Raw genomic sequence first — 27,988 nt, 5'->3', positions numbered from 1 at the left:
CAGTTCATTACAAAGTTTTGTCTAACAAACTTCTTACTATTTACTCCATCAACTTCTTTTACTTCATCTCCTAACACCCTCGTTCCTTTCCAGGCTACCCCTGTCTCTTGCCTAGGTAACAAAGCAGCTTCCTGTCTGATCTCTCTGTTTCTAATGCTTGCAGATCATGTCATTTCCCTGATTAAAACACCCCAACAACTTTTTGCTGTCCTCAGGCTTATATTCTAAGTCCTCACCAAGGTGAGGGGGCATTTCATGACCTGACTCTGCCTTCTTCTCCAGACTCATCTCTCACCACCCCCACCCCAACCCTCTCCTTTCACAGCCATCCTGAACTCCCCACATGTGGGCATACCCACTACCAAGAGCACCCGTTCTTCCCTCCTCTAATTTCTCTCCTTTCCTGGTTGTTTCTCAGGATGGGCACTGTTGTCTTCTTGAAGCCAGAGATTCGGAACACTTCTCTGGTCCTCTTTCTGCTCTGATACAGAAGGACACACTTGATGTGTTGACACCAGAGTTTGAAGCTAATGCGTCTATTTTAGTAAATAACTCTTGCTTCTCTCCCACCCAAGGCCTCTTAAAGAGGTGCCTCCCCTCAAAAAAAAGAGGTGGCCAAAGCTGCAGAGCAGGGCCTGCAAGGACTGAGGGTCCCATGGACAAATCCTCATGCTAGAATCACTTTCTGGTCATGTTTTTTTATTCTAAGTGTGTTGACATTCATTATCTTATTCCACCTCTTTCCAATAACTCAATTCCCTGAGGATTAAAAGCTAAAGATAAGTCCTCTGAATCTTTATTTATATGTGACCACATTTGGCCTGAGAGGGTAAGAGGGTAAGGGACAAACACTGTCTAGGAAAGCTTGTTCTGAGTGCCCAGTGACTTGCAGTTCAGGGCTCTGAGCCGAGGCCAGTAAATATCAACTTGGGTTGCAGAGGGGGCTGCCTTCTGGAAACCTGAGCACCCACTTCAGAATGAGGCAGGGCCTTGAGCAAGAGAATGGGAAGAAAGGCATGGCTGGGCTGGGTCTGGGTTGGCAGACAACCCTCTTGCTCCCCAACCAGGGGGGCATGACCACTGCTCCACCCCCGCCACACTGCACCTGGCCGCCTTCACCTCAAATATCACCCACCGCGTTACTCTCTTCCCCCCTCTGCCCTGTCCCGACTCTCAAATCTCTAATTAGCAAAGGGGTCTGATTTGTCTATTTCCTCATGAATGCATGTATTGATTTCCTAGTACTTTGGATATCAATTAATCATTATCATTTGTGATGCTATGATCCAATTTAATATGATTATGTTTATTAAATGAATGGGATTAAATACTAGTGATTGAAATTAATTGCACTGTATTCTAAACACTTTAAAATTTTCACAAATTCTAATGTGACTGTTTTAATGTGTCTCTCCTTGCATTATTCAGAACAAGCCAGGCTTTGAGAGCATAACAGTCTTTATGGAGTGGGGCTCATGAGGAAAGAGACGACCACATGGATGTGAAATCAAGTCCCCTGACTGACAGATGTGAGGAGCTGGGCTTGGTGCCCTCGGGGTGGTGGCGGAGCATACCATCGGCTGAAGAAGAACTGGTATTGGATGAGGAGCGTCAAGAGGAAGTACACCACACCTTCTACTGCCATGGCAGCCAGGTTTTTCCCAATCAGGTCCCACTGGAATGGATTTGAAGAGTGCGCCTCACCTGGGGATGCAGACCACCAGAAAACGACAGGTAAGTCCTGCTGCCCAGCCGTCCCGCTGCCCCAGCCGTCCCAAGACCTAGTTACAACACGAGGCTCAGCTAGACCACGCCTTATGCGAGGGATTAAATCAGTGACAAACCCGAGTCTCTGTGTTGTGTTTAGTTTCTCAGTTGTATCTGACTCTTTTTGACCCCATGGACTGCATGCAGCCCGCCAGGCTCCTCTATCCATGGAGATTCTCCAGGCAAGAATACTGGAGTGGTTGTCATGATCTTTTCCAGGGGATCTTCCCAACCCAGGGATTGAACCAAGTCTCCCGCAATGCAGGTGGATTCTTTACCATCTGAGCCATCATCCGAGTCTCATATTGGCTCAAGTCAGAGTAGGAACTGTCCCTGATCCCTCCTATGCTTCTCAGCCATGGACAGAAGCACCCTGATTCCTTCTAGTATCATTATTATTATCTAGTATTATTCCTTCTAGGAAAAATATCTATATTATTATCTAGTATTATTCCTTCTAGGAAAAATATCTATATTATTATCTAGTATTATTCCTTCTAGGAAAAATATCTATATTATTATCTAGTATTATTCCTTCTAGGAAAAAATCCCAGACCAACCAGGTGCCTCCAGCCCCAGTCCAGGCTGCAGGTTGGTCATAGAAACTCCCACTGGAGCCCTCCCAGTCTTGGAGGATCCAGGGCCACATGACTGCTACCCACCAAACCGGGCATAGACGTCTGTCACTGCCTGGCTCAGTGCCAGGTCAATGAGACCCCGGCCCAGGCAGAAGTGGGGGAAGATAATGAGCAGCTTCCTCAGCATGGCATTGATCCTGAGCAGCGTCTGAAATTTAGAAAAGCAGGACAGTCAGTGATGGGGCCAAGCCTGTCCGCCCCCTCCTGAGTGGAGTAGGGCCAGGGGATGGTGTGCAGCCAGAGGGGCCTGGCTGCTGGAGGGATCTGTCAAGCAGATAGGAGGCTTGGGAATACTCACAGGAGGTGTCCCTAGCCAGCAGCCTGCTTGGGGAGCTTTCACTGCAGACTCACTTTGAAATTACACAGGAAGCCTCCCAGACTTTTGTTACCAGGAGATGCAGCAGCTGCTGGGCCTGTGGCCTGAACTCTCCCTCCTTTGGTACAGCTGCGGGCTGCGCTGGGGCTCAGGCTCTGTCGCTGGCAGTGTCGTAGCCTAGCTTGTACCAAAGCGGAGAGGGCCCCTGAGCATCTTCTAGCTCTGCCTCTCAGCTCCCAAAGGACAGCAATGGCTGTCTGCAACTGTCACCAGCAGAAAAGATGGCCGGAGATCCTCCCTGGTGCCTGGGTTGTGCTGGGGGACTTATTTTTCAGGTGGTAGATTGTATTTGCTGCATGAGCCTCAAGTGTCAGTGTCAGGCAGAGGGACACAAGGGGCTGAGGTGGACCTGCTTTTCTGGCCCATCTCTGCCGTACAACCTCCTTCCTCTCTGGCCTCTGCACTTTTGCTTACATCACCTCATCGCCGTCTATCTACCCTCCCCACCGTCCCCCCACACTCTTCCTGGAAGGCACTACGTTCTTATCTCTAGGCCCTTGCACTTGTAACTTCTATTAACCATTGCTATTAGTGAAAAGAATGCTCTTTCCCCTCCTGTTCTCTGGTAGATTCCTGGCCTTCTTTAGAAACCTAGCTCAAATACTCTCTTCTCGCCTAAACCTTTCCCAGTTCCCATGGAAAAACATCGAACCCTCTCTTAGAGGACTTACCACATCACCACGATTAATTTTTTTTTCTACCTGCATATTTTCTGCACTAGTCACTGCTGCCCAGAGAGCAGGGACTGGGTCCAAATTATTTTGGTGTCCTTCCTAAGCACCTGACACCTGATTAGCTCATTGTAGGTACTTCACGGTTTATTAAGTGGGTTAATAAAATACTACTTATTCCAAGCCAGGTATGAATTGAATTCCTCTATCGAGGCCCTGCTGACCCCATAGTCCAGCTCTTTTGGCCTACTCTGGTCTGTGGTGTTTTATCAGTCTTGCTCCTTCGATGTTCTGTCACACACTGTCTCATGGAAGGTTATGAACCTCCGCTTATATCGGTTCCTAATTCAGCATGCAGATCATTTACTCACCGGAAGGGAGTTCCTGGGGCCACACTGGTTTATACTGGCACATTCATCACACAGTGCTCTCCTAGTGGATGTCTCTGTGACCTGAGGAGCCTCCTGTGGGATTCTGGGAATTTCTGCAGCATCCGTCTATTCCACAATTTAGGGGGAAGCAGCCAGCTTTTTTATGCAGGGGAGGGGTACGCACTCAGTAATTGTTGGCTAAATGAGTGCAGTCTGCAGGAGTGGGATGTTTTGAGTTGGTTTAAGCTCTTTATTTTGAAGTAACACACTCTATCAAGATGTGGTGAGCTGTGAGCCTGTGACAAAAGCAACTCCAAAGAGCAGCATATTCAGTCTTCCAGGATGCTCTGGTCATTAGTGGAGTCTGTGTTCTCATCCACCTCCTTTCTGGGGTCTGACTGTGATGTGGTACATTTTTTATCAGTCATGGGACAGCTGGGGTTTTGCTTCTTGCTTAGTGGCTACAGAAAGCCTGATGAAGTCAGGGAAAGAGTTGCTCTCCGGAAGCCATGGGACTGGATGGTTAATGCAGGTTTGCCTTGGGTCCTCCCAGCAAGGCCTGGAAGCAGGCGTGGGGGAGGGGCCACAGGACAGGTGTGCAGATGTGCTGGCTGGTGCCCACCCTCTCAACTGCGAAGACCTTCTGAGAGAGAAGGGCAAGAGAGGTGCTGGGGACACAGGCACACGGGAGAGCCCACTGATCCTCGGGAGTGTTTCCAGGACGGCCAGGGCTGAGACACAGAGGACCGGGGGAGCAAGCGCAGAGCAAAGACAGCCCTGGGCACTGCCACTGTGTTAGTACTCCTTCTGCCAGTTCTTGCTGGGCAAGGAGCAGTCTGCGGGTGTGCATGTGACAACTGCACCGCACAGCTCATAAAGTGGGTCGTTCAGCACTACAGATTCCTAAGCCTAATCTCAGGATTAATTTTCATATTTTTCTGTTACAATATGTGTATGAAATTGGGAGAAAGATCATATATGTATTCGTTTATATGTCAGCATACTGAACACCCATGCATGTACTCCAGAATACATAGGAAATTCAAACAAAACGTTGCCTCTGGAGAATGGAACTAGGCAAGTGGGAAACAGGAGTAAGGAGGAGACTTATGTATGCCTTTCTGTTCTTTTTAAATTCTGAAATTACATGAATGAGTTACCTTGTGTATGTAAAATCTAAGACCCAAAGTCCCCAAGGATACTTTCTTGAAGAAGTAAGATCTAAAAGCTTAGAATTATGAAAGGTCCTTTATAAATTGCAGAAAGGGTCCAGAAAACCATGACATTCAGAGCATATGAATGAACAAGGAGCTTAAAGAAACAAAGAAAGGAAGGGAAGAGGGGAGGGATAAAGGAAGGGAGGAAGCAACATTCATTTACACACTAAGAATGCACAGACACGGAGTTTGTCCCTGGCTCTGCTTGACTATCACACACTCTCTAGTGTCCAAATAATCAAAAGAAGCAGCCAAGAAAGGCACGCTTACCCGGTTATTCTCAAATAATTCCAGGACGAAAGTGATGGCACTGCTGTTGATGCCAATGAACAGATTAGCACAAGATAAGGCCACATAGGCAGTGCTGGGGATATCGAACAGAAAGGATGCCGGATACATCATGGGAATGACTGCCCACCTGTGTGAAATGACACAAGTCAGTTGATGGAGTTCCAATTTCCACCCCACCTGCTGTGCCCCTAGATATAATTCATCCCCCTTTCACACGGGGTGGTATGTTTGAACTGATGAAGAGTCCAGGGGAACCAAAGAGATACTCCCTTCCTTGGTCTTTGCTCTTCATCTTTGAATGGAGACAATAATGCCTTTCCTGACCACCTCGTGGAGTTTTTGTGAGGAGCAATGAGATAGTAGCTGTGAATGTGCCTTGTAAATTATAAAGCCTTACACAATATATAGGAGCATTCTCTACCCTGCAACACTTTCCATTCTAGTCTGGATCAGCAAAGCTGGGCTGAGATTCCAACAGGCTAATATTCATAGTTCACTGGAGCTGATATGTCATATTCACACTTGATCCTGAATTCTCTAAGAGAGATGAATAGAGGCCATTGCTCTGGCAAGACACTGCTGGCTCCTGTAGGAAGGGCCAGGTATCCTGATCTCCATTTTGCAGATGGGGAAACTCAGGCCCCAGTGGGGTGAATTACTTGTCTACAGTTATATGTATGACTTCACTTTCACTTTTCCTTTCATACACTGGAGAAGGCAATGGCAACCCACTCCAGTGTTCTTGCCTGGAGAATCCCAGGGACGGGGGAGCCTGGTGGGCTGCTGTCTGTGGGGTCGCACAGAGTTGGACACGACTGAAGCAACTTAGCAGCAGCAGCAGCAGCAGCAGCAGTTATATGTATAGTAAGTGGTGGGCTTGGATATAAAGTTGTATGCTCTGTAATTCTATTGGATTTAATCCTTGTGTTATTTTCTGGTCCTGACCCAGGAATGACTTTTCAGCTGTAGTCTTCTATGTACAAATAACTTTTGGCTGGTACAGGAGACACTGAGATGGACAGATTGACCACAGATGAATGAGAGTCAGAGCTGAGTGAGGAACTGGGCAGTGATGGATTCTCAGACTTTGGTCAGGCCATAGTTTGAGTGGAGGAGGATTAAGATTCAAACCATATGGGTGTCTCCATTGTTCCTGAGTGCACTGGGCTGCAGGAACACCTCCATGCATGGAGTCAGAAACAGAAGCCAGCCAGATTCCTGATCAGCAGCCACAGACCCTGCCAGGAACTAGAAGCTGATCTTGACACTGGAAACCCAGGTTTTCTGTCAGAAGAGCAAGCTCCTCCCCTGACTTCCCTTCTCATTAGCTAAGGGCCCACACAACTCACCCATACAGCATGAGCAGCGCAACAAGGGCTGGAAGGTTCTCTGAAGAAGTGTAGGCTTTCTTCTGAAACCCGATGAAGATGCCCACCACCAGTGCAGCACTTACAGTGTAATTCATCTTGAAGAGAGAAGAGGGGAGCAAGGTCCTTAATCTCTGCACCTCTGTTTCTCATTCAGTAAGACATGGGCTGGGCCAGGCTCCTCCAGTACTTACAGTTTGGGATTCTGACTCTATTTGTATAAGCAGTTCTTGGCTAGCAAACGTATGTAAAGGTGTCCTTCGTCCTCCTACCCTACTTCACCCCCACCTCCCTGCACAGGAATCTTCAGTTGTATCTTTTGAAACAATGAATTATAAAATTCCACCTGATTTCTCCTCTTTCTAATCAGTCTCAAAGTCCTGTTGATTCTACTTTCTAAGCATGTCTCCAGAATTCAGAAAAATTTATAGTATAATCCTTGGCCTCACATCACTTCCTCCCCTCTCTTCTTAACAGAATTTAGTCTATCAGACTGGACAGGGAAAGGTGGGCAGCCATGGTGAGGGTAGGGGAGGAGTCAAAATGGTCCCAAGCAGAATGAGAACCTAAGAAGGATATCCATGGAAGTGACTTGGTACGGGGTGCTGGAGCCCCAGGCGGGGTCAGGATGGTGTCCTTATAGGGGCTGATCTGGTGTGCGATATCAGAGCCAGAGCAGAACGGAGATGGCCTGCGCAAGAAGGCAGGTGGCTGGAGGAGAGAGAGGAGGGTGCCCACACAGCGGGGAGGACAAAGGCAGAGATGGGGAACTTGCTACATACAGGTGTGTAGCTCAGGCAGGTAAATGAGTCAGGGGCAGCAGCAACCAGTTGTTCACTTTTGGAGAAGGGAGTTACAAATATGGAAAGACAGAAACCAGAGTGAACCTGTAGTGCTGGATTGGAACTGGTGGTGTTTTTTTAGTAAATGTTTTGTTCAGTTTTGTTGGATCCCCAGGTCCCTCAGTGGTAAAGAGTCCTCCTGCCAATGGCGGAGGCAGGTTCAGTTCCTGGATTGGGAAGATCCAGTGGAGAAGGAAATGGCATCCTACTCCAATATTCTTTCCAGGGAAATCCCATGAACAGAGGACTCTGGCAGGCTACAGTCCGTAGGGTTGCAAAAGAGTTGGACACAACTTAGTGACTAAATAGCAATAACAACAATTGTTCAGTTTAGTTCAGCATATAGATGAAGTACAGATGTAATGTGTGCATGTCTATGTAGATACGTGCGCATCTCACCTAGCTGTCTCCACCGTGAAGGCCTGGGACCACTGATACCCCAGGGGCAGTGAATATATTCACCACCAAGGTCTTGGTTTTGAAGGACATCTTCCACTGGAAGGACCCAGAACTCCTTGGGGAGATGACTGACTCCAGGGTAGGACTGGGCAGAGAACTTGGATGAATTCAAGGAACATGTGGACACAAGTCCAAAGGGCATGGGAGCTGGGGTGGAGGAGTTCCCACTGGCCAAACGGGATAATCTGAGCACCAAAATCAGTAAGAATGGTATCAGATTGTAATCTGGATTAACACAGGAACCGTGACTCCATAAAAGCATAAATAAACATACAAATAAATGGAAAGTTTGATTTAAAAAACCAGGATATTTACATAACTTCAAAGTTGTTGTTCAGTCACTGAGTCATGTCCTGGGGAAGGACATTTTTAAATGTCTGTGCATGGCTGACGTCCACGTTCCAGAAACAGACTTGAAGAAAGTGACCTCTCAGCTGCCCTACAGATCTTTTTTCCTTTGAGGTAAAGCAATCTCTTGAGTATTGTTACAGTTTTACTTTTGTGTTGGATGAAATTTAAAAGATTACTTTGTTGTTGGGGAACTTACTGTGTTTCAATAGGACTCCATGAGGCTAGAAAACTTTAAAAATTGTGTTTTATTTTGATATTTGGCAAAACTAATACAATTATGTAAAGTTTAAAAATAAAATAAAATTAGAAAAAAAAAGAAAACAAAAAAAAATAAAAATTGTGTTTTCTTTAGTGGAAGTTTTAAGTTTCTAAATAACTCCTCTCATCTTATTGTGGAGGCCATCTAAAAATATCATTGATACCCCAATATTTTTCATTGAAAAATATTTAGTAACCTGGAAAATTGATATCAAATTAGAACTTACTTAATTCTTTCATTTAATGGTAACTTAGGTCTCAAACCCTGGAAAGACAAGGGAGATGTAGAAATAATTTTTAAATGTCTGTTGTTGTTGTTTAGTCACTCAGTCACGTCCAACTCTTTTGCGATCCCACGGACTTTAGCCCATAAGACTCTTCTGTGTTTGTTTGTGTGTTTGTGTGTGTGAGTGTGTGCGCACTCAGTGGTGTCCAACTCTTTGTGAGACCATGGACTGTAGCCTGCTAGGCTTCTCTGTCCATAGGATTTCCTAGGCAAGAATACTGGAGTGGGTTGCCATTTCCTTTTCTAAGGGATCTTCCTGACCCAGAGATTGAACCCATGTCTCCTGCATTGGCAGGTGGATCTTTACCACTGAGCCACCAGGGAAGCCCTAGCTTCAAAGTACCTCTCTCCAAATCCTGATGAATTATAAGGGAAAAAGAGTAACTTTACAGTGAACAAGCTCAGCAGACACCATCTTAATCGAGTGACAAAAGTGATCACCAGTAATAGGACAAACTGAAATTAGAAGCTACCTGATAGGGTGTGGTGAGCAGGCTAGAGCATGCTTTCATGAAACTGCTGCTATGACCTGAATCCATCATGAGGAGACATTAGGCAAACCCCAACTAATGGACATTGTGCAAAACAACTGGTCTACGATCTTCAAAAGTGTCAAGTCATGAGTGTCAAGGAAAGAGGGAGGATCCAACCCAGGCTGACGGAGACTGAAGAGACAGGGCAACAAAATGCAGTGTGTGTGTGTGTGCGTGTGTATCTTATGAAGAAGTTACTCTCAAATGGCTCAGAAAAAAGTTTCAAACTGTATTTTCAATGTTTTTAAAAGTTTGTGGTTATTTCAAACTTTAAAAGAAAAGAAAAACAGATGATATGTTAAAAATAAGAACTTACAACATCACATATGTGCTGAGCAAATGATATAAACAATGTGTTTGTTCATTTATTCAACAATGACCTCCAGGCCAATGTTATCTTTTTACCATTGGCCAACGAGGGTGGTTAGTCCCAACAATATAGCTCCTTGAATTGATTCCAGGCCATTCTTAAAATTCTAGGGCATCAGGAAGCCTGCTGGCATCATAGTCACCATTTCCAAGCTCTTCATTAGACTGCCAAGTGTCTACTTTGCTAGAATCATCTCCCATTTAGACACTCGCTTTGTCTTTCTGTCCACAAATTTGTCCTTAGGCTCAGAGATCTCTGTCTATAGCCAGGCACGTGCGTGGGTCAGCCTCAACTCTAAATTCTATTCCTTGTCTTTAAAAAAAAAATAGGATGCAAACCCAGCACTTTAATAGCTTTTCAGTGCAGGAGAGCCTAGCTTCACTCATGTTTAAGCACAGGGCAACATGAGTGACTACAAGTGATGTTCTTGTTCAAAGGGAGGCTTATTGTCTCTGACCTCTTCCCCATGTGTTCATAAGTGCTTCCTCAGGTAGACAGAAGCTAGAGAAAAGATTAGTTGGTACCGGTGATTTCTGGTTTTATACTGTTAAATGATGGCTACTTAGTAAGTTGAGTAAGAGAGAAGAGAACATGTCTCCATAAACCCTAAATCTGTCACCATTATTAAAAATCATAGTGGAAAAGGTTGTGTTGGTCTCCATCATGACATATTCTATCTTCACATGAAGTGGAAGACTAACATCTTCATGTTAGTCTTAGAATGTTGAGATAAAACAAAGTATCTTGGTCCCAAGATGCCTGGAATAGACTGGAATTGGTGTCAAACAACTCCCACATTATAAGCAGACCTCTGCTGTCAAGTCATTTGGACTCTGTGGCCTGTAGTACAGCAGCCCATCCTGACCCCTTTCTTCCCCCACCAATTCTGATTCTGAGGTAGTAGTCTGCTTCTGATTTGATACATAGCTTTTTCTTCATGTTCTCTGACGTGGTAGCTCATCTAATATAATGAAGATCTGGTTGGGAAATCCAAATAAGGCCCCTGGATAGGGTTTCCAGATTTAGCAAATAAAAATGTTGAACACGCAATTAAACTTGAATTTTGGGTCAGAAACCGATAAATGTTTTTGGGTAAGAATGCAATATTTGAGGGGGAGTTAGGGTAAACTCCTACAAATAGCTGTGAAAAGAAGAGAAGCAAAAAGCAAAGCAGAAAAGGAAAGATATAAGCATCTGAATGCAGAGTTCCAAAGAATAGAAAAAAGAGATAAGAAAGCCTTCTTCAGTGATCAGTGCAAGGAAATAGAGGAAAACAACAGAATGGGAAAGACTAGAGATCTCCTCAAGAAAATTAGAGATACCAAGGGAATATTTCATGCAAAGATGGGCTCTATAAAGGACAGAAATGGTATGGACCTAACAGAAGCAGAAGATATTAAGAACAGGTGGCAAGAATACACAGAAGAACTGTACAAAAAAGATCTTACGACCCAGATAATCACAATGGTGTGATCACTCACCTAGAGCCAGACATCCTGGAATGTGAAGTCAAGTGGGCCTTAGAAAGCATCACTACGAGCAAAGCTAGTGGAGGTGATGGAATTCCAGTTGAGCTATTTCAAATCCTGAAAGATGAAGCTGTGAAAGTGCTGCACTCAATATGCCAGCAAATTTGGAAAACTCAGCAGTGGCCACAGGACTGGAAAAGGTCAGTTTTCATTCCAATCCCAAAGAAAGGCAATGCCAAAGAATGCTCAAACTACTGCACAATTTCACTCATCTCACATGCTAGTAAAGTAATGCTCAAAATTCTCCAAGCCAGGTTTCAGCAATACGTGAACCCTGAACTTCCAGATGTTCAAGCTGGTTTTAGAAAAGGCAGAGGAACCAGAGATCAAATTGCCTACATCCGCTGGATGGTTGAAAAAGCAAGAGTTCCAGAAAAACATCTATTTCTGCCTTATTAACTATGCCAAAGCCTTTGACTGTGTGGATCACAATAAACTGTGGAAAATTCTGAAAGAGATGGGAATATCAGACCACCTGACCTGCCTCTTGAGAAACCTATATGCAGGTCAGGAAGCAACAGTTAGAACTGGACATGGAACAACAGACTGGTTCCAAATAGGAAAAGGAGTACATCAAGGCTGTATATTATCACCCTGCTTATTTAACTTATATGCAGAGTACATCATGAGAAATGCTGGGCTGGAAGAAACACAAGCTGGAATCAAGATTTCCAGGAGAAATATTAATAACCTCAGATATGAAAATGACACCACCCTTATGGCAGAAAGTGAAGAGGAACTAAAAAGCCTCTTGATGAAAGTGAAAGAGGAGAGTGAAAAAGTTGGCTTAAAGCTCAATTCAGAAAACTAAGATCATGGCATCTGGTCCCATCACTTCATGGGAAATAGATGGGGAAACAGTGTCAGACTTTATGTTTTGGGCTCCAAAATCACTGCAGATGGTGACTGCAGCCGTGAAATTAAAAGATGCTTACTCCTTGGAAGGAAAGTTATGACCAACCTAGATAGCATATTCAAAAGCAGAGACATTACTTTGCCAACAAAGGTCCGTCTAGTCAAGGCTATGGTTGTTCCAGTGGTCATGTATGGATGTGAGAGTTGGACTGTGAAGAAAGCTGAGTGCCGAAGAATTGATGCTTTTGAACTGTGGTGTTGGAGAAGACTCTTGAGAGTCCCTTGGACTGGAAAGAAATCCAACCAGTCCATTCTGAAGGAGATCAGTCGTGGGTGTTCATTGGAAGGACTGATGCTAAAGCTTAAACTCCAATACTTTGGTCACCTCATGCGAAGAGGTGACTCATTGGAAAAGACCCTGATGCTGGGAGGGACTGGGGGCAGGAGGAGAAGGGGACGACAGAGGATGAGATGGCTGGATGGCATCACCGACTTGATGGACATGGGTTTGGGTGAACTCCGGGAGTTGGTGATGGACAGGGAGGCCTGGTGTGCTGAGATTCATGGGGTCGCAAAGAGTCAGACAGGACTGAGCGACTGAACTGAACTAGGATAAACTATATTAAAAATTATTCATTGTTTTATCTGAAATTTAAATTTAACTGGATATCCTATGTTTATGGTGACTCGACCACAGGGGAGGTTCCATTTCACCCACTTTGAGGGTGTGGTGAGATTTAAGAGGAGCATGTAGGGTGAAGGACCTCTTTTTATTACCTCTTCAGCTTCAGATTATTCCCAGGAAGGCCAGCCTCAGGCCTGCCGAGCAGTGATTTTTTGGTGGGTCAGAACATGCAGAGCACCCCCCACCTCAGTTGCTGAGCTGCACCCTGCATCTTTCCCCAGCTTGGGCACTGGGCATGGCACCCTCTGGCAGCCCTGGCCACATAAGAGCCCCCCCCTGCTGTGTTCCTTCAGTCAGAATAGACACAAACACCCTTGGGCCCAGGGTGGCGAGAGCGGTGCCGTGACCTGATACTTACGATGTCCCAGAGGAAGTTGGTCAGCCAGTAGGTGGTGGGGCTCACTCCGCTGACAAACTGGAGGTGCTTGGCCTTGTTCACCCTCTCCTGGATCAAATAAAGGACAAAGCTGGCAGGGACGAAGGACATGGCAAAAATCACGCAGATGGCCACTACAGCGTCCACCGAAGTGGTCAGTCTGCAGAAGGACGGGAGACATGGGGAGAGAGAGGCAGGTGAAGGAGGAGGCGTAGAAGCAGAAGGACAAGATCAGGCTCTGGAAAGTCCTCACCCCACCCAGGGAACAGCCTCCAGAATCCCCTTTCTTAACCTGAAGCTTGTCGTCCCACGGGACTGTCTAAATCAAACTGGGTCAAGATCAAGGTGAAGTGGAGATTTGTGTGTTTCCTGTTCTAGGTGATGTTGAACGTTAAGGTTATGTAATATATAACCATGTATGTAATATCATATGCAGTTCCCTGTTAATATGAAAGTCTAGACACATTTTCTTTGTATTATGTTTTCTAATTATTTGTTGATTGTGTATAGGAATGGATTTTTACCTCAAAAATATCATGCACTATAATGCTTTTATTAGTTCTAATAATTTGTCTATAGATACTCTTGAATTTTTAATGTAGACAAATACATGGTTTGTGAAAAGAAATACATTTTTAAAGGCAATAAGTTATTAAATCATGCATTTAAGAAACACATCAGAACACAGAGAAATGTTACATTATAATGTAAGTTTAAGTGAGAAGGGAACAGGATGGTTATGCAGGCACTTGGCAATATTCACTCTTTCCTGGATCAGATAGAAAGCATCTGCCTTACGGAGCAAGTATGGGCTGAAATCTAACCCAGCCTTCACATACGAGCCATGAACTCTAGTGTGGGCCATTGCCCACCTTGACAAAGGAACATGTGTTCATACTATGTCGCTTCAGTCATGTCTAACCCTTTGTGGCCCTGTGAACTGTAGCCCGCCAGGCTCCTCTGTCCATGGAATTCTCCAGGCAAGAATACTGGAGTAGGTTGCCACGCTGTCCTCCAGGGGATCTTCCTGACCCAGGGATTGAACCCATGTCTCTCTACATCTCCTGTATTGCAGGTGGGTTCTTTACCACTAGCACCACCCGAAGCACCCTTCACTAATTCCCACAAAAGCACTATGTGTGCTGGCCGGTGCCCCTGTTAAAATGACAGACAGCTTGATCCACACATATAGTAAGGTTAGAACAAATGATCAGAAGGAAACGCCAAAAAATGGTTATAGGAAATACCCTAAATTGTTGGGTTATAGAAACTTAGTTCTTAAAACTCTCTTCTATAAACGTTATTTAATGAACATATACTATTTTATATACTATTCTTATAATCACAAGGCTCCTATCTCATATTTCATATTCAAAAGGCTTGGCAGAAAGTACAGAAACTTAGGTTAAGTGGGAATGGACATAGACTACTTTTCCTCAGTCTAGGGCCTCAGTGGGCGTCCCAAGGAAGGTCCCTACGGCTTCAGATCCAAGTTTAGCCATGACCTTGGGCATGGTCAGTGCACTTGGAGTATACAGGGCCCCCTTACTGCCTTCCAGAAGGAGTCTGTACTAACAAAAGCACTCTAACCAAATATAGACCTTTGATAAGGCAAACATGCTACAAATTGCAAAAGAGCAATGTTTTTACTGCTTGAAGCTGAGCCTATGCTTTAGGAAGGTAAGGATATGTTGACAGTTCCAAAGCCTGACCGTCTGGGGGAAATTACCGGAATCTAAGATAATCACTGCTGGGGCAATGAAAGATTTACTGAACTTTCCAGTCACTGGCAGCCATTTTGGATAATGGAAAGGAGACGCTTTGTGTAAGTTCCAGGAGCAATGGGTTACCAAAAGCAAAAAGGGAATGGAACCAAACATATGCTTACTTTCCAAGTAAGTAAGGAGAAAGAATGGCCAAGCAGTTTGGCACAAGGAATCTTATGTTTCTGTGCACCCGATTAAACAAGCTTGCCATCTAGTCTGGCAGCGCCTGCTAGTGAGAATCCTCTTGCGGTGTTCAGAGTGGAGAAGGTGACAAGAACTCTGTGAGGCGGGGGGCACGGTGGCTTACACTGTGATCTCAGAGAGCTGCTCCTTGGTCAGGTTCAAGGGCTGGCTTATGACGGTGATGCCATACTCCTCGGGGTTCTTGTCCTTGTGCAGGCTAGCCCGTAAGATGGCGTTGTGGGCCACGTTGAGGAAGCTGACCAGAGCATGCCAACCTTTGTTGTTAAACCACACCTAGAGGACAGGAAGGTGGCTTCGTTAGGCTCTACTCCACAGGACACACTGCATGAACAGCAGCTATTTAAAGAAAAAATGAGCTGCAGGAAAAAGAATGGGAGCAGGAGGAAGGTTTTGGCAGCTGGGAGACATTTCATGCCTGATTCCAACAGGAGTGGGGGTGGAATTTAATTAAGCTGGGAAAATAAAACAGCCACCAGCTCATGTGAGTTTTTAGCTCTAGGGCAGATCAGGCAGGGCCAATACCTTAATATTGTCTTCAGTTTCTAGTTGTTTAAGGAAAGCAGGCATTTCTTTAGCAGCCTCTCTGGTCATAGGGCCCTAGAAAGCCATAAAAAACAAACAAGAGGGTTTTTCCCACTCCCCCTCACCACCTCTTCTTAGCACTCATGATCATTTCTATAAGTGGCCAGTTGAAAGTCCCACCAAATCTCCAGTCTGTTTACATACCCCGCTCACATTCATTAACTGGCCAAGGTCACTTAAAAATCCAACAAGTGCTTCTCCAGTGAAGGGGGGAGCTGGGAGCTTTCCTCCGACAGAAATTCCTCCATACCTGACAAGGGAACAAGAAGTCCTCAGTTCTATGTCATGAACCATGTGACCATGTGTGTGTACCTCATGGCTGCCATAGCTCTCAGTTTCTGTAGGAAAAGGTGCATTTTTGCAGGAATAGTCTGCACTAGTGGGAAACATGGCTTCACTTTACAAACCAACTTTTCACAGCTTCTTCCTTATCTCCAGGATGCAGTCCTGACTCCTTCTGAGCTTGGTGCCTGCCAAGCTCTCCAACTTCACCCTCCTTACGCCCGACCTCCAGTGGCCCATTCCAGCTATCCAGTCATGCCACAAGCTCAGCATGGTCTCTTTGCCTTTGCAGGGCTGCTAGTTTCTCTGGGTGCCTTTCCAACTCATCTGTCCTGTGTTATCTTCTCTTTGAGGTCTTCCCTGACTTTCCCCCTGTGCCGCTTCTATACTTTGCAGGTACTTCTAGTGTGCTGGACTCACCCGCCCAGTCTGCCATCCTCTCTTGGTGCCTCTCACCCATCCCTGCCGCAGGGAATCCCTCACCACTCCCTGCGTTGACTCCTATCTGGTCTTCAACTGTGATCCTAGCCTCGGGTCTCTCCCTGTCTAACACCCCCTCAACACTGGTGCCCTAACACTGGCCTGGGCGTGTCACTCTCTGGCTTAAAACTCTTCAATGGCAGCATAAAAGCCAAACTTCTCAACAAACAAAACATATTGAGTAGGGGAGGCAGAGGAGGAGAACTTTATTTCTCAGAGACTCAACTTGTCCTCCCCACCTCCCTACCTTTCTGCTTCAATTGAGGCCCCTCACTACCTTTTAGGGAATGATTCTGAAAGCTGAATTTTACTTTCATGGCCTGGATCCTGCCCAGGAAATCAAGTCAACATCAGCTCCACATTCATTCTAGAGGCCCTGTTCCTGAGGGACCCTAGGGAGGCCAGCTCACTCATAGACTGTCTCTGGAGGATTCTCAAACCTCAGGAACCTCATGAACCTCCTAGATACCCAGGGACAGGGTGAGTCAGGGGCTGGGCCAGACTCCCGGAGCCTTAAATGGAATGGGCCAAGGAATGCCAGGGCGTAGGGAACTCGTGCTCTCGTTATAAACTGTTATTTGCTTGGAGGTTTTAGAACCTCCCTGGAGGGAGAGTGCTCTGGAACTCCTCTTCAGGAAGTATCCCCTCTCATTTATGTCCTCCAAGGAGATTCACTGCTGAGCATGTTCTGGGCATAGGGTGTCTGTAGCCACACGTCCCTTAAGACATGTCTTACGAATTCCTGGGCACGTACAGAACAGCTCATTCACATGACTGAGGTGTGACTTTTTAAATGTACAATAATTTAAAATAGATCACTCTGAGATTTTAATTTCTTACAAAAATAGTTTCTTACCTCTGTTCATTGACCCAGAATTTGCTCTTCAAACTGAAAGCCAAAACAAATCATACAGTGAATACAACAAATATACAGAAGTGTTGACTTTCTTTCCCAAATGCCCACTGGGGTGTCCCAGTCTTCAAGGGGCATTTTTGTATTTCCTGATAGCCCCTCATAGGCCAAGGGCTGAGCCTGAAAAAAATCTGTGGAGAAAAGACTGATATTTTCTAACACTTGCCCTCCAGTCACATCCTGACTGCTAGGCCTTCTGGCTGGCCCTGTTGTAAGGTCATCTATCAGATGATCTGGACCCAGGAAATATGACAATGACCATGCCAGCATGCAATGAAGGCTGCAGCCCTCCCCTCTTGCATCCGGCAAGAACGAGACTCTCATAATCACCTGCACGCTCAGAGGAAGTTCTGAATTACTCCTAGTGCAGAGTTAAGGGACTGACTTCCAGCCAACAAGGGACAAAATTACAAGATAGGAAACACACAGAACCAGCTCTAGTCCTCATAGTTCAGTCCTCACAAACTATCTTCACCACAAAGCACAAAATCCAAAATTCCACATTGCAAATGTGCTGCTGAGAACAAAGGGTGGGATGCGGTCATTGTTTACTGCATTATTGAATAAATTCTATGCACTCTGCTTGTATTTTCGTGCTCGAATGGTGTTCCTCATTTGCTAACTGCTGGCTTGGCACTCCTTTCTCAGCAGCTGCTTTCACCATCTGCAGTGTGTTGTAGTTAACTGAGTCCATTAATCCTTTGCTTAGGGACTGGGAGGGGAAGCAACTGAAAATATGCCTAAAGTTAGACAGTATGTTTTATTTTAAAATTCCAGAGAACATGGGGCTTAGACCAGGGTCCCCTATAACCCTTTCTCCATAGCATGCTCTTGTCTCACTGTTTGCTGTGATGGGGCTGCTGAAGTTGGTCCATCCTGGATGGAGCTCAATGAGAACAGCTGCAGAGCGGAGAGGAGTGCCTGGCATTGGAAAGGGCAGTGATACCGGGGCTAATTCACAGTTAGAGTACGACAGGTACAGTTAACCTGGACAACCTGTGGGCTCACACGGACTCTCTCCCACTGCCTCGCTCCTATCTTGGTCTCATTGTTTCCTTTCTCCTTGTTGCTTCTTACTTTTCCTTTTTTACTTCTCTCTTTGTCTTCTCCCTGTCCCCCTTACTCTCCTTCCTCCCTCCAAACTTCACCTCTCTTTTTGAACTACTTAAAATATGAGACTGTGTTTTGGAAAAATTCTATACTTTCTTATTTTACTTGTAGTAGTGCATGGGTCAAACTTTGCTTGGCCTAAACAAAACCAAAAGCAGATCAAAATTAATCATAAGTTGCATTTGACTGGTATATGCCCCAGTTGTCTTTTCTATCAGTTGAGACTTTCAAATTAGGAAAAAGAAAAAATTCCACTGCCCTGATTGTTGAAAAGTCATGAGAGGAAATTATCTTCTGATCTTAGTTAATATTTTCCCAAGGGACCCAGGATGAAAAGTATAAAAAAGTATCTTACCTGCTTCGGATAAGAGCAGGATATGTTTTTACCAGGAAGTCGGAGACATTCCTGTCTGTAAGGTCCTGCAGAATTTCAGTGCTGCGTTGTATTCTCTGAAGCAAGGACATATCTGCATTAATTACTTCTGAATTTGAGGTGAAACTACTTGTTCTTTTCCAAAAATTATTTGTAGACTCAACTACTGGGAAGACAGTAAAGGACTGGTGTCTCCCTAGTTCCCACAGCAATGATGTGAAAGTCACTTTCGAGCCCTTTTTTTTCTTTATTCCATTGATGACCCAGGATAGTTCTCACTTCAGAATCAATCTCCAACCCAACTGCATGTCTCCAGCTCTACCGTATCACCCTAGACCAAGTCTCCACCCAGGCATCACCTGGGCCTCTACAGACACTTCCAAACTGGTCTCTGCTTCCACCCTGGCCCTCCACAATCCATTCTCCATTCAGGAGCCAGACTGAGCTTAAAAAAAAAAAAAATCAATCAGAATATACCATTTGCCTTGCTTACCACACTCCAATAAGCCATAGGATCAGATCCAAATTTGTTACCAAGGCTGAGTTCACCTGTAGGTACCCCCTCGCTCCCTGACCTCCCCACTTCTGTTTCTCAGATGCACACCTCTCATTCCCTCCCTCTCCCCGGACAACCTCTCATGGCTAACTTGTCATCATTCAAATCTCAGCCCAAAGTTTATTCCTCAGAGAAGTATTTTCTGTATCCTGTCACACATGGTAGTATTGTCTTCACAACTTCATGTCTATCTGAAATTTTCCTTTCAATCTGTTTACTTGTCTTTGTCTGTAGGATAGGACACAAATTCTGTGAGAGCCAGGACTTTTTCTGACTTGTTAGCTGTTCTGTCCCCAGCAACCAGAATAGTATCTGGCATAGAGTTGACACAATAAATTGTGATGTGAATGAAAGAAATCAAACAGTGCCTTACAATTTACATCACTTTGAAAATCCATCTAGAACTCGAGGTAATCAAAAGATTTTAGAGAATTCAAAAGTGCGTGAGTTTGAATGAAAGAAATCAAACAGTGCCTTACAATTTACATCACTTTGAAAATTCATCTAGAACTCGAGGTAATCAAAAGATTTTAGAGAATTCAAAAGTGCGTGAGTTTGACCACCAGGTGGCACTTTAAATATAAGAATACATAGCATTTAGTTTCTGGTCAGTCATGAACCTGGGTGTCAAGAGCGCCACCCAGAGGCAGACGTGTACAGTAAGTCGCCTCAGTCATGTCTGACTCTTTGTGACCCTATGGACTATAGTCTGCCAGGCTGCTCTGTCCATAAGGATTCTCCAGGCAGGAATACTGGAGTGGGTTGCTGTGCCCTCCTCCAGGGGATCTTTCTGACCCAGGGATTGAACTCACGTGTCTTATGTCTCCTGCATTGGCAGGCAGGTTCCTTACCAGCTGAGCCATCTGGGACCCCTAAGAAAGTGTAGTTATCTTCAATTTATAAGTGAGGAAATTATCTCCAATTTATTAGAGAGGCTAAGTAACCCATCCATGGCTCTCTGATGCCAATGATGGTGCTCATTCCACTGCCTCTTGGGGATTTCTTCATTCATTCATTGACAAATCATGAGAGATGACCATAGAGGACCCAGCTCTGTCCTAGTCAGCTTGGAGGCCTCTTATAAACCTTAGGCAAACTAAGACTTCTCTGGCCCAGCTCACTGGCTCTGAAACCCCATGGAGAAGCTCATTGTGATACATTATGGTGTTTAGAATTCCATGAGGATGCTGCTCAGAGCCAAGATTGCTGATATCCTTGAAAAACATAGATTGCTAACTCTGTGTGGTGTGCATGTGTGTGTATGTGTATGTATGACAATTACACAGCACATGGCAAACTTCTTAATTAAGATTGTTAATAAGTGTGCACTTGAATGGACACTACAACATTGTTTATAAGAGAAAAATGGAAAACCCACATGTTCAGCAATGAGTGAAAGTTGCTCATTCATGTCCAACTCTTTGCAACTCCATGGACTATGCAGTCCATGGAATTCTCCAGGTCAGAATACTGGAGTGGGTAGCTTTCCCTTTTCCAGGGGATCTTCCTGACCCAGGAATTGAACTAGGGTCTCCTGCATTGCAGGCAGATTCTTTACCAACTGAGCTATCAGGAAAGCGCCTATCAGCAGTGTGAGATGCTTCCTTGCTTGCTCAGTCACTTCAGTCATGTCTGACTCTTTGCGACCCCATGGACCTCGGCCCGCCAGGCTCCCCTGTCCATGGGATTCTCCAGGCAAGAATACTGGAGTGGGTTTCCATTTCCTTCTCCAGTGATAAAGTATGAAGTGAGCAAAGTGAGTGAGTGAAGTCGCTCAGTTGTGTCTGACTCTTTGCGACCCCATGGACTGTAGCCTACCAGGCTCCTCCATCCATGGGATTTTCCAGGCAAGAGTACTGGAGTGGGTTACCATTGCCTTCTCCAATGAGAGATGAAATAAATTAAAGTAAATCCAAAGGATACGTAGGATAGTGTGCAGGCATACTATGATGAGGTAGGTGTATATTTACTGATGTGGACATATGTTCACAATATGTTATTGATAGCAGGTTTCAGGACAACATTTTGAATATAATCCTATTTGAACAAATAAAAACTAAATGTTATTGGTGGTTATTGCCAAGTGATAGGGTGAAATATTTTTGTTCTGACTTCTCTGTATTTTCTAATTTTTCTATAGTAAGCATGCATGATGTATTATTTTCTCAATACTTAAAGATATTTTCTTACTAGATTGAACGGGAGTGTTTAATGGAAATGAAACTCTTGGTCAGTGACTTCCTTCAGTTGGTGAGGACCCAGAGCCTCACTTAGTCCTTCACTTAGCTGTTAGTTTGAAATGTTGGTTGTCTAGAAACCCAGGAGGTGCAATGGCTGCTGTTGCAGGCAGGCTCAGGGCCCTGGTGGCCCCGGAGGCGGAGGTACCTGCGGGGGTGGGAGGCCCCCTGCACCCTCAGGGCACTCAGGGAGCATGGTGAGCTTCTCTCTGGTGCTGCACCTGCAGGAAGGTGAAGGTTGGTCCGCTGTCCATTTCTGCTGTTGGAGCAAGTGGGTGACGTCCGGGGACACAGATGGAGTCTTCCAGGGGCTTGAATTTCCACAGGGGAACTCCCTCATGGAAGACAAGAGCATATTCCACAATCAGATCCAAAGTTTATAAAAACTCCTAAAAATGAGAAATAGCACCCAGCCCTTTCCTTCTTAACCATTTTTGCCCTTTCCTCAGACCCATGCATTTTCTTCTACTCTTAAAGGTTTCTGCTCAAGAAAAATCAAGACTAGAATTTTGTTGATTGACTAGGGGGTGTGGGTCTGGGCAAATTTTATCTGCTGGCAGCTCTGATAAGGGAACAAATACAAGAATTTGAAATTAGTCTATTTTGGTCCTCACAAATAACTCTGAAAAAGACTAGATGAAAAAAGCATTTAAAATTATACTGAACATTTTAAATTCTTGGTGTATTTCAACCACCAATGAATAAAAGCATGACTTTTCCTCTAGAACTCTCTTCTCTACACTGAAGGCAATATTGAAAGTTGGCCATATATGTAAGTAATGCCATTCTAGATCCAATTACACAAGAGCACGCCCCCATCTCTCTCCTTCCTCCTTCAGATTCCTTTCGCATAAGTTGTGAGTAGCATATGTCAACTCAGTTTGGAACTTTATTGAGAATTATAGAAATAGAGACTTATCCAGTGATGCAGAGGCTTCCTGGAAGCTAGTGAACACCCCTGCACACAGGTGTTGAAGGAGAGGCCAGGTGAGTGCTGCTCAGGGATATGGAAGTGTCTGAGTAATATAGATGGGGTCTCACCAACCATGCTGTCCTAGGCTCCCACTATTGGGGTCTCCCAGGGCAGCTGTTGGTGTTACAGCAGGGGAGCATAGGGACTTACGGAAGCCACTCTTCCTTCAGGCAGCGGTTGCCAAAGCCTGGCTTATTCACAAGGACATCTGCAAGTGCTGAGAGCCATTCACTGTCCGGCTGGTCCATGCTAGACAGTGAGAGGGCATAGACAGTGGACATGTGACTGGGACACAGGAACAAAGCCACCAACATGCAACTCAACAGATGTCTACTGAATGGGTACTGTGTGCCAGGCCTGTACACAGGGCATAGGACGCTGCCTTGATGTGGCTATGGGTCTCCTGAGAAGGGGGTAGGTAGGCTGCCTGAACACACTCAGGCCTTCTCTGCCTTACTTTCTCATCTGCCTTCTCTTTCCTTTACTCCTGGCAGTCTTGGGTGTCCACGTGGAGGTCACCTTTCCCAAGTGGCAGGTAAGTTATCTTTTTTTCCGAGGGCAGCCTGAGGACCCCTATCACACTGGGACTGTCCCAGAGAGTAGGAAGGTCAGGGCCCTACCAGTCAGCAGGGGACCCAAGGGCCCCACAACCCAAGGAGGTGAATGATGACCTTTGGGGACGAGTCTACACACCTGAAGAAGGTGTACTGCTGTCCATACATCCAGGGGTGAAGGGTCAAAGCAGGATATTCACCAAAAGGAGGGATGATGAGGGAAAGCATTAGAGCCAAAAACACAAAAGTGGCCGGGAGCACAATCTGTGGGACAATAAACATGGTAACTTAGGCTATGGTATGTTACACACACACACACACACACACACACACACACACAGAGTCTTTTAAACATTTATCCGGCAGCCTCATAACTAGCCCCTAATAGAGATTAACATGATGGGCAGATGTGCAAAGGCAAGTTGTAAAGGAGAACAGAGAACGTTCCCCCCTTTGAAGGGTAGTTAAAGCAGGCCAGTATTGAACCCTAAAGTAGGCCAGTGCTCAGCCAGAGGTAAACCAGAGTTTCTGCATCTGAACAAAAAATCTAAAGAGAAAAAGCAGACAATGACGTAGGGTCTGCAAAAAATGAATAAAAACATGATTTTACCTTCCCTTGTAAGAATAAAACCAATATTAATATATTCATTATTATGCTATTTTCTCTGCTAAGTGTACTAGAATACTTACAAAGAAGCTTCATGTTACCAAGAAGAAGCAAAGGTTGGCAAGGAGAAAACAAAGCTGACAGAACCCAAAGATGGTAGCCGTGGCTATGTCTGACCCCACATGCCCAAGAAAGCCTGGGAGAGGATGGGGATGCCAGGGAGGCCACGAGCAAACAGGCACAGCCAAAGACCGCAGTAATACCTGGGCCAGGAAGTCCTTGTGGCTGCGGATGGTGTGCTGGAACCTCTTGACCAGCAGTGCCTGCACGTGCTGGGCAATAAGCCGCGCTCCTGAGTTCAGTCGGCTGTGTCCCTCCCGCTCCGGTGGAGGCTGGCCCTCCGGGTGAGCAGCTGGCTCTCCGGGGTGGCTGCTGGAGCCCTGGGGAGTCTGTCCGGCCTTCTCGCTAGGACCCGAACAGGGGTGTCGAAGGTTGATGTTTTCTCTTTTCTGCTGAGTGCCTCCTGGTTTGGAGGATGGAATGAGTAACTTAGAAAAACATTCACAAGGTCAATTTTTTTTCTCACTGTGTTAGTTTTCCCTTCATCTAAGTTAGAAACAAAATATCTGTCAGGAAGGTTAATAAAATTTTTTAAATTCTACTTTCTGATATCAAATATTTTTGACAGAATTGTCTGAAACTGCTTAAAAAATCTCTATACAGTTAAAGAGGACAAGACAGAGAGGTTCAAAACATATAAGCAAAAAAAAAAAAGTTTCATAACAATACGTGTAATAAGATCATATTTATGTTAGCACATGTGTCATTTGGAAAGAAACACGTTTTACGTATACACATACACTCACGATGTATACACATGTGCAAAGTTCTGAAAGAATACCTGTTAATTGTTAAAAGATCACTTCAGGGGCAGAGCTGGATGGGGCAGGGGATGAAGTGGGAAGGGTTAGCCTTTTTTGTATTATTTGAATTTAACAGCAAAATATATTCATGTATAACCTGTGTTTCTTTCTATATTTTTAGAGGTCACCGAGAAGTAGAAAGTAGAAAGACCAATAAACTAGGAGTTGGCAGACCTGGGTGTGAATCCTGACTGTAACTAACTAGACGTGCAAATTTGTCTTAATGACTCAATCTGTCTGAATCTGAGTTTTCTCATCTGTAAAATGAAAACAAGAAAAGGGTTATTATGAAGATTAAATGAGCTAACACATGTGAATGTGCTTTATAAACCATCGCAAGTCATCAGCTATTTTGAAGCTAGAGTTAATTAAAATGTACTTGCAGAATGTGCTGTTGGACCTAGAGAGCTTAGAGGATGGCTGGCTGGCCCCCACGTCTCTCTCCTAACGTCCTCTAGGACAAGAACAACTGCAGAGGGAGCTGGGTCAGCTGAGTCATTCTTTCAGCTAATGTCCACAGGCACCTGCCGTGTACCAGGCTCACTACTCAGAGGGTGACCATCTGCAGGCTCACTGACTACTCAGCACCAGCGCCCCAGTTCTGCCTCCTTTCTCCTGATCTGGGCTTGGCTTTGACGCCTTCGCTGTGGCCGGCCCTCCCTCTGGCAGGATTTCTGCTGCCTGTCTTCATGCCTGTCCTCTGAACTGTGCTCTCTCCCTGAAACCCCATCCAGGCTGGAGGCCACTGTTCAGATCAGAGTTGAGGGCTTCAGGCCTGTTTGTCCCTGGCTCTCTGCTACCCTCTAGAGGCCACTGGCAATGAGACATCCTTCAGAAATGGCCTGGATTCTCTTGCAATACCATGCAATCTATGACTCCATAGACAGCCACAGCTCCTTCAGACTCTGAAGACAAGATAAGAAAAATGCCGGCCTCAAAAACAGCCCTTTCAGACAAATGCAATTAGCAATCTGAAAAATGAGAGACAGTAGGAGTGTGTAATTGAGGGCTCTAGATTTGAGAACTGAGACCAAGGAATAAGACTCAGAAGCCTATATGACTTTAAGGCAAGTCATCCAATTTATAAGAGCTGTTTCGTCAGATGTTCTTGCCTGGAAAATCCCATGGACAGAGGAATCTGGTTGGCCACAGTCCATGGAGTTGCAAAGAGATGGACACAACTGAGTGACTAACACTTTTAATTTCTTTTCCCCAGATGGGGCCAATTCCTGCCCTACCAGCCTCATAAGGTTATAGTGACAATCAAATAAAACAATGGATATTTAGTTTTTTGTAAAGTATAAGCTATGGCTGAGTTTGAGGTAAGAGATATTTGTAAGTGCTGAGATGAGGGTATTGCTGAATCATTAACAGAAATTGCATACTGCATTAAGACTTAGCATGCTTTAACTCATTTAATTCTCTCAATAACCTAACTATGACAAAGCTAGACAGTGTATTAAAAAGCAGAGACATCACTTTGCCAACGAAGGTCTGTCTAGTCAAAGCTATGGTTTTTCCAGTAATCATGTATGGATGTGAGAGTTGGACCATAAAGAAGGCTGAGTGCTGAAGAATTGATGCTTTTGAACAGTAGTGTTGGAGAAGACTCTTGAGAGTTCCCTTGGACTGCAAGGAGATCAAACCAGTCCATCCTAAAGGAAATCAGTCCTGAATATTCATTGGAAGGACTGATGCTGAAGCTGAAGTTCCAATACTTTGGCCACCTGATGTGAAGAGTTGGCTCATTAGAAAAGACCCCAATGCTGGGAAAGATTGAAGGGAGGAGGAGAAGGGGATAACAGATGAGATGGTTGGATGGCATCACTGACTCAATGGACATGAGTTTGAGCAAGCTCCAGGAGATGGTGAAGGACAGGGAAGCCTGGTGTGCTGCAGTCCATGGGGTCACAAAGAGTTGGACATGACTGAGTGAGTGAACAACAACCTTCAAAGGTGGATACTATTATCATCCCCATTTGGCATATGAGGAAACTGAGGTACAAAGAAACTAAATATTAATAAGTACTAGGGATATAATGTACGACATGATAAATTTAATTAACACAGCTATATGTTATCCATGGAAGTTATTAAGGGAATGAATCTTAAGAGTGTTCATAAACAAAAAAAGAGGCTAAGTATCTACCCAAAGGGGCTTCTGAGGTGGCACTAGTGGTAAAGAACCCATCTGCCAATGTAGGAGACATAAGATGCGGCTTAGACCCTTACCTAGGTTGGGAAGATCTCCTGGAGGAGGGCATGTCAACCTACTCTAGTATTCTTACCTGGAGAATCCCATGGACAGAGGAGCCTGGCAGGCAAAGAGTCGGACGTGACTGAAGCAACTTAGCACACATGCACCCAAAGCCACTCAATCAACAAATTATAGAATTCAGGTTTGGTGTTTGGCCTGCTTCATTGTAGAGGCTACACTTAACTCCTACCTCTGTCTCTTTGGAATATCCTATTCTATTAATATATCCAGAATGATCACTCTTCTGATTTATAATTTATTCTTCTTCTTCTGCTGCTGCTGCTAAGTCGCTTCAGTCGTGTCCAACTGTGTGTGACCCCACAGATGGCAGCCCACCAGGCTCCCCCGTCCCTGGGATTCTCTAGGCAAGAACACTGGAGTAGGTTGCCATTTCCTTCGCCAATGCATGAAAGTGAAAAGTGAAAGTGAAGACGCTCAGTCGTGTCCAACTCTTCATGACCCCATGGACTGCAGCCCACTAGGCTTCTCCGTCCATGGGATTTTCCAGGCAAGAGTACTGGAGTGGGTTGCCATTGCCTTCTCCAAATTTATTTATTCTTCTAAGAGGACTAATTATTAAGCAGAAGCACTCTGTGCAGATTAAAGGCCCCAATTCTTGAGTTCATCATAGTTTCTAATATAAATTATCATGTTTTCACTCTGGTCTTGGTTATGGGAGTTTTTGGCCTTGGGTGAGTTGCGGGAATTTAATTCCTGTGTCTGAAAAGCTGGAAAGAAGACCTGGGCCCTGTGGTGAGGTGCTCTCACTCCCTCCAGAGCACTGTTCTTTACTCCCCACCCTGCCCAGATGGCCACCTCTTCTGGCCACCACACAATCTACCTGGATCCTGGCACACATTTGGGCTGATATATTGGACCACTGATAGTTCTAGACATAGCCGGGATCACTTACAAAGCAAGACGAAAAC

The 27,988-nt window shown here is 45.1% G+C and overlaps 1 protein-coding gene across 1 annotated transcript in view; it reads right to left on the bottom strand.

Moving 5' to 3' along the window:
• The window catches only part of ABCA4 (ATP binding cassette subfamily A member 4), a 144,453-nt gene that overhangs the window by 14,706 nt on the left and 101,759 nt on the right, over positions 1-27,988 (bottom strand). The window contains exons 27-40 of the mRNA XM_061411147.1: positions 24,143-24,402; positions 23,412-23,536; positions 22,869-22,967; positions 21,894-22,080; positions 18,935-19,029; positions 17,413-17,445; positions 15,939-16,044; positions 15,735-15,809; positions 15,316-15,485; positions 13,225-13,402; positions 6,681-6,796; positions 5,311-5,458; positions 2,430-2,553; positions 1,575-1,704 (exon numbers count right to left, since the gene is read on the bottom strand). Of these exons, the coding sequence (XP_061267131.1) occupies positions 1,575-1,704; positions 2,430-2,553; positions 5,311-5,458; positions 6,681-6,796; positions 13,225-13,402; positions 15,316-15,485; positions 15,735-15,809; positions 15,939-16,044; positions 17,413-17,445; positions 18,935-19,029; positions 21,894-22,080; positions 22,869-22,967; positions 23,412-23,536; positions 24,143-24,402 (1,846 nt within the window). The remainder of the gene's footprint in view (positions 1-1,574; positions 1,705-2,429; positions 2,554-5,310; positions 5,459-6,680; positions 6,797-13,224; positions 13,403-15,315; positions 15,486-15,734; positions 15,810-15,938; positions 16,045-17,412; positions 17,446-18,934; positions 19,030-21,893; positions 22,081-22,868; positions 22,968-23,411; positions 23,537-24,142; positions 24,403-27,988) is intronic.

The sequence above is a fragment of the Bos javanicus genome, chromosome 3 (assembly GCF_032452875.1).
Source record: "Bos javanicus breed banteng chromosome 3, ARS-OSU_banteng_1.0, whole genome shotgun sequence".
Taxonomy (NCBI): domain Eukaryota; kingdom Metazoa; phylum Chordata; class Mammalia; order Artiodactyla; family Bovidae; genus Bos; species Bos javanicus.
Note: the sequence above shows the minus strand (reverse complement) of the source record. Positions and strands in the feature narration are given on the sequence as shown.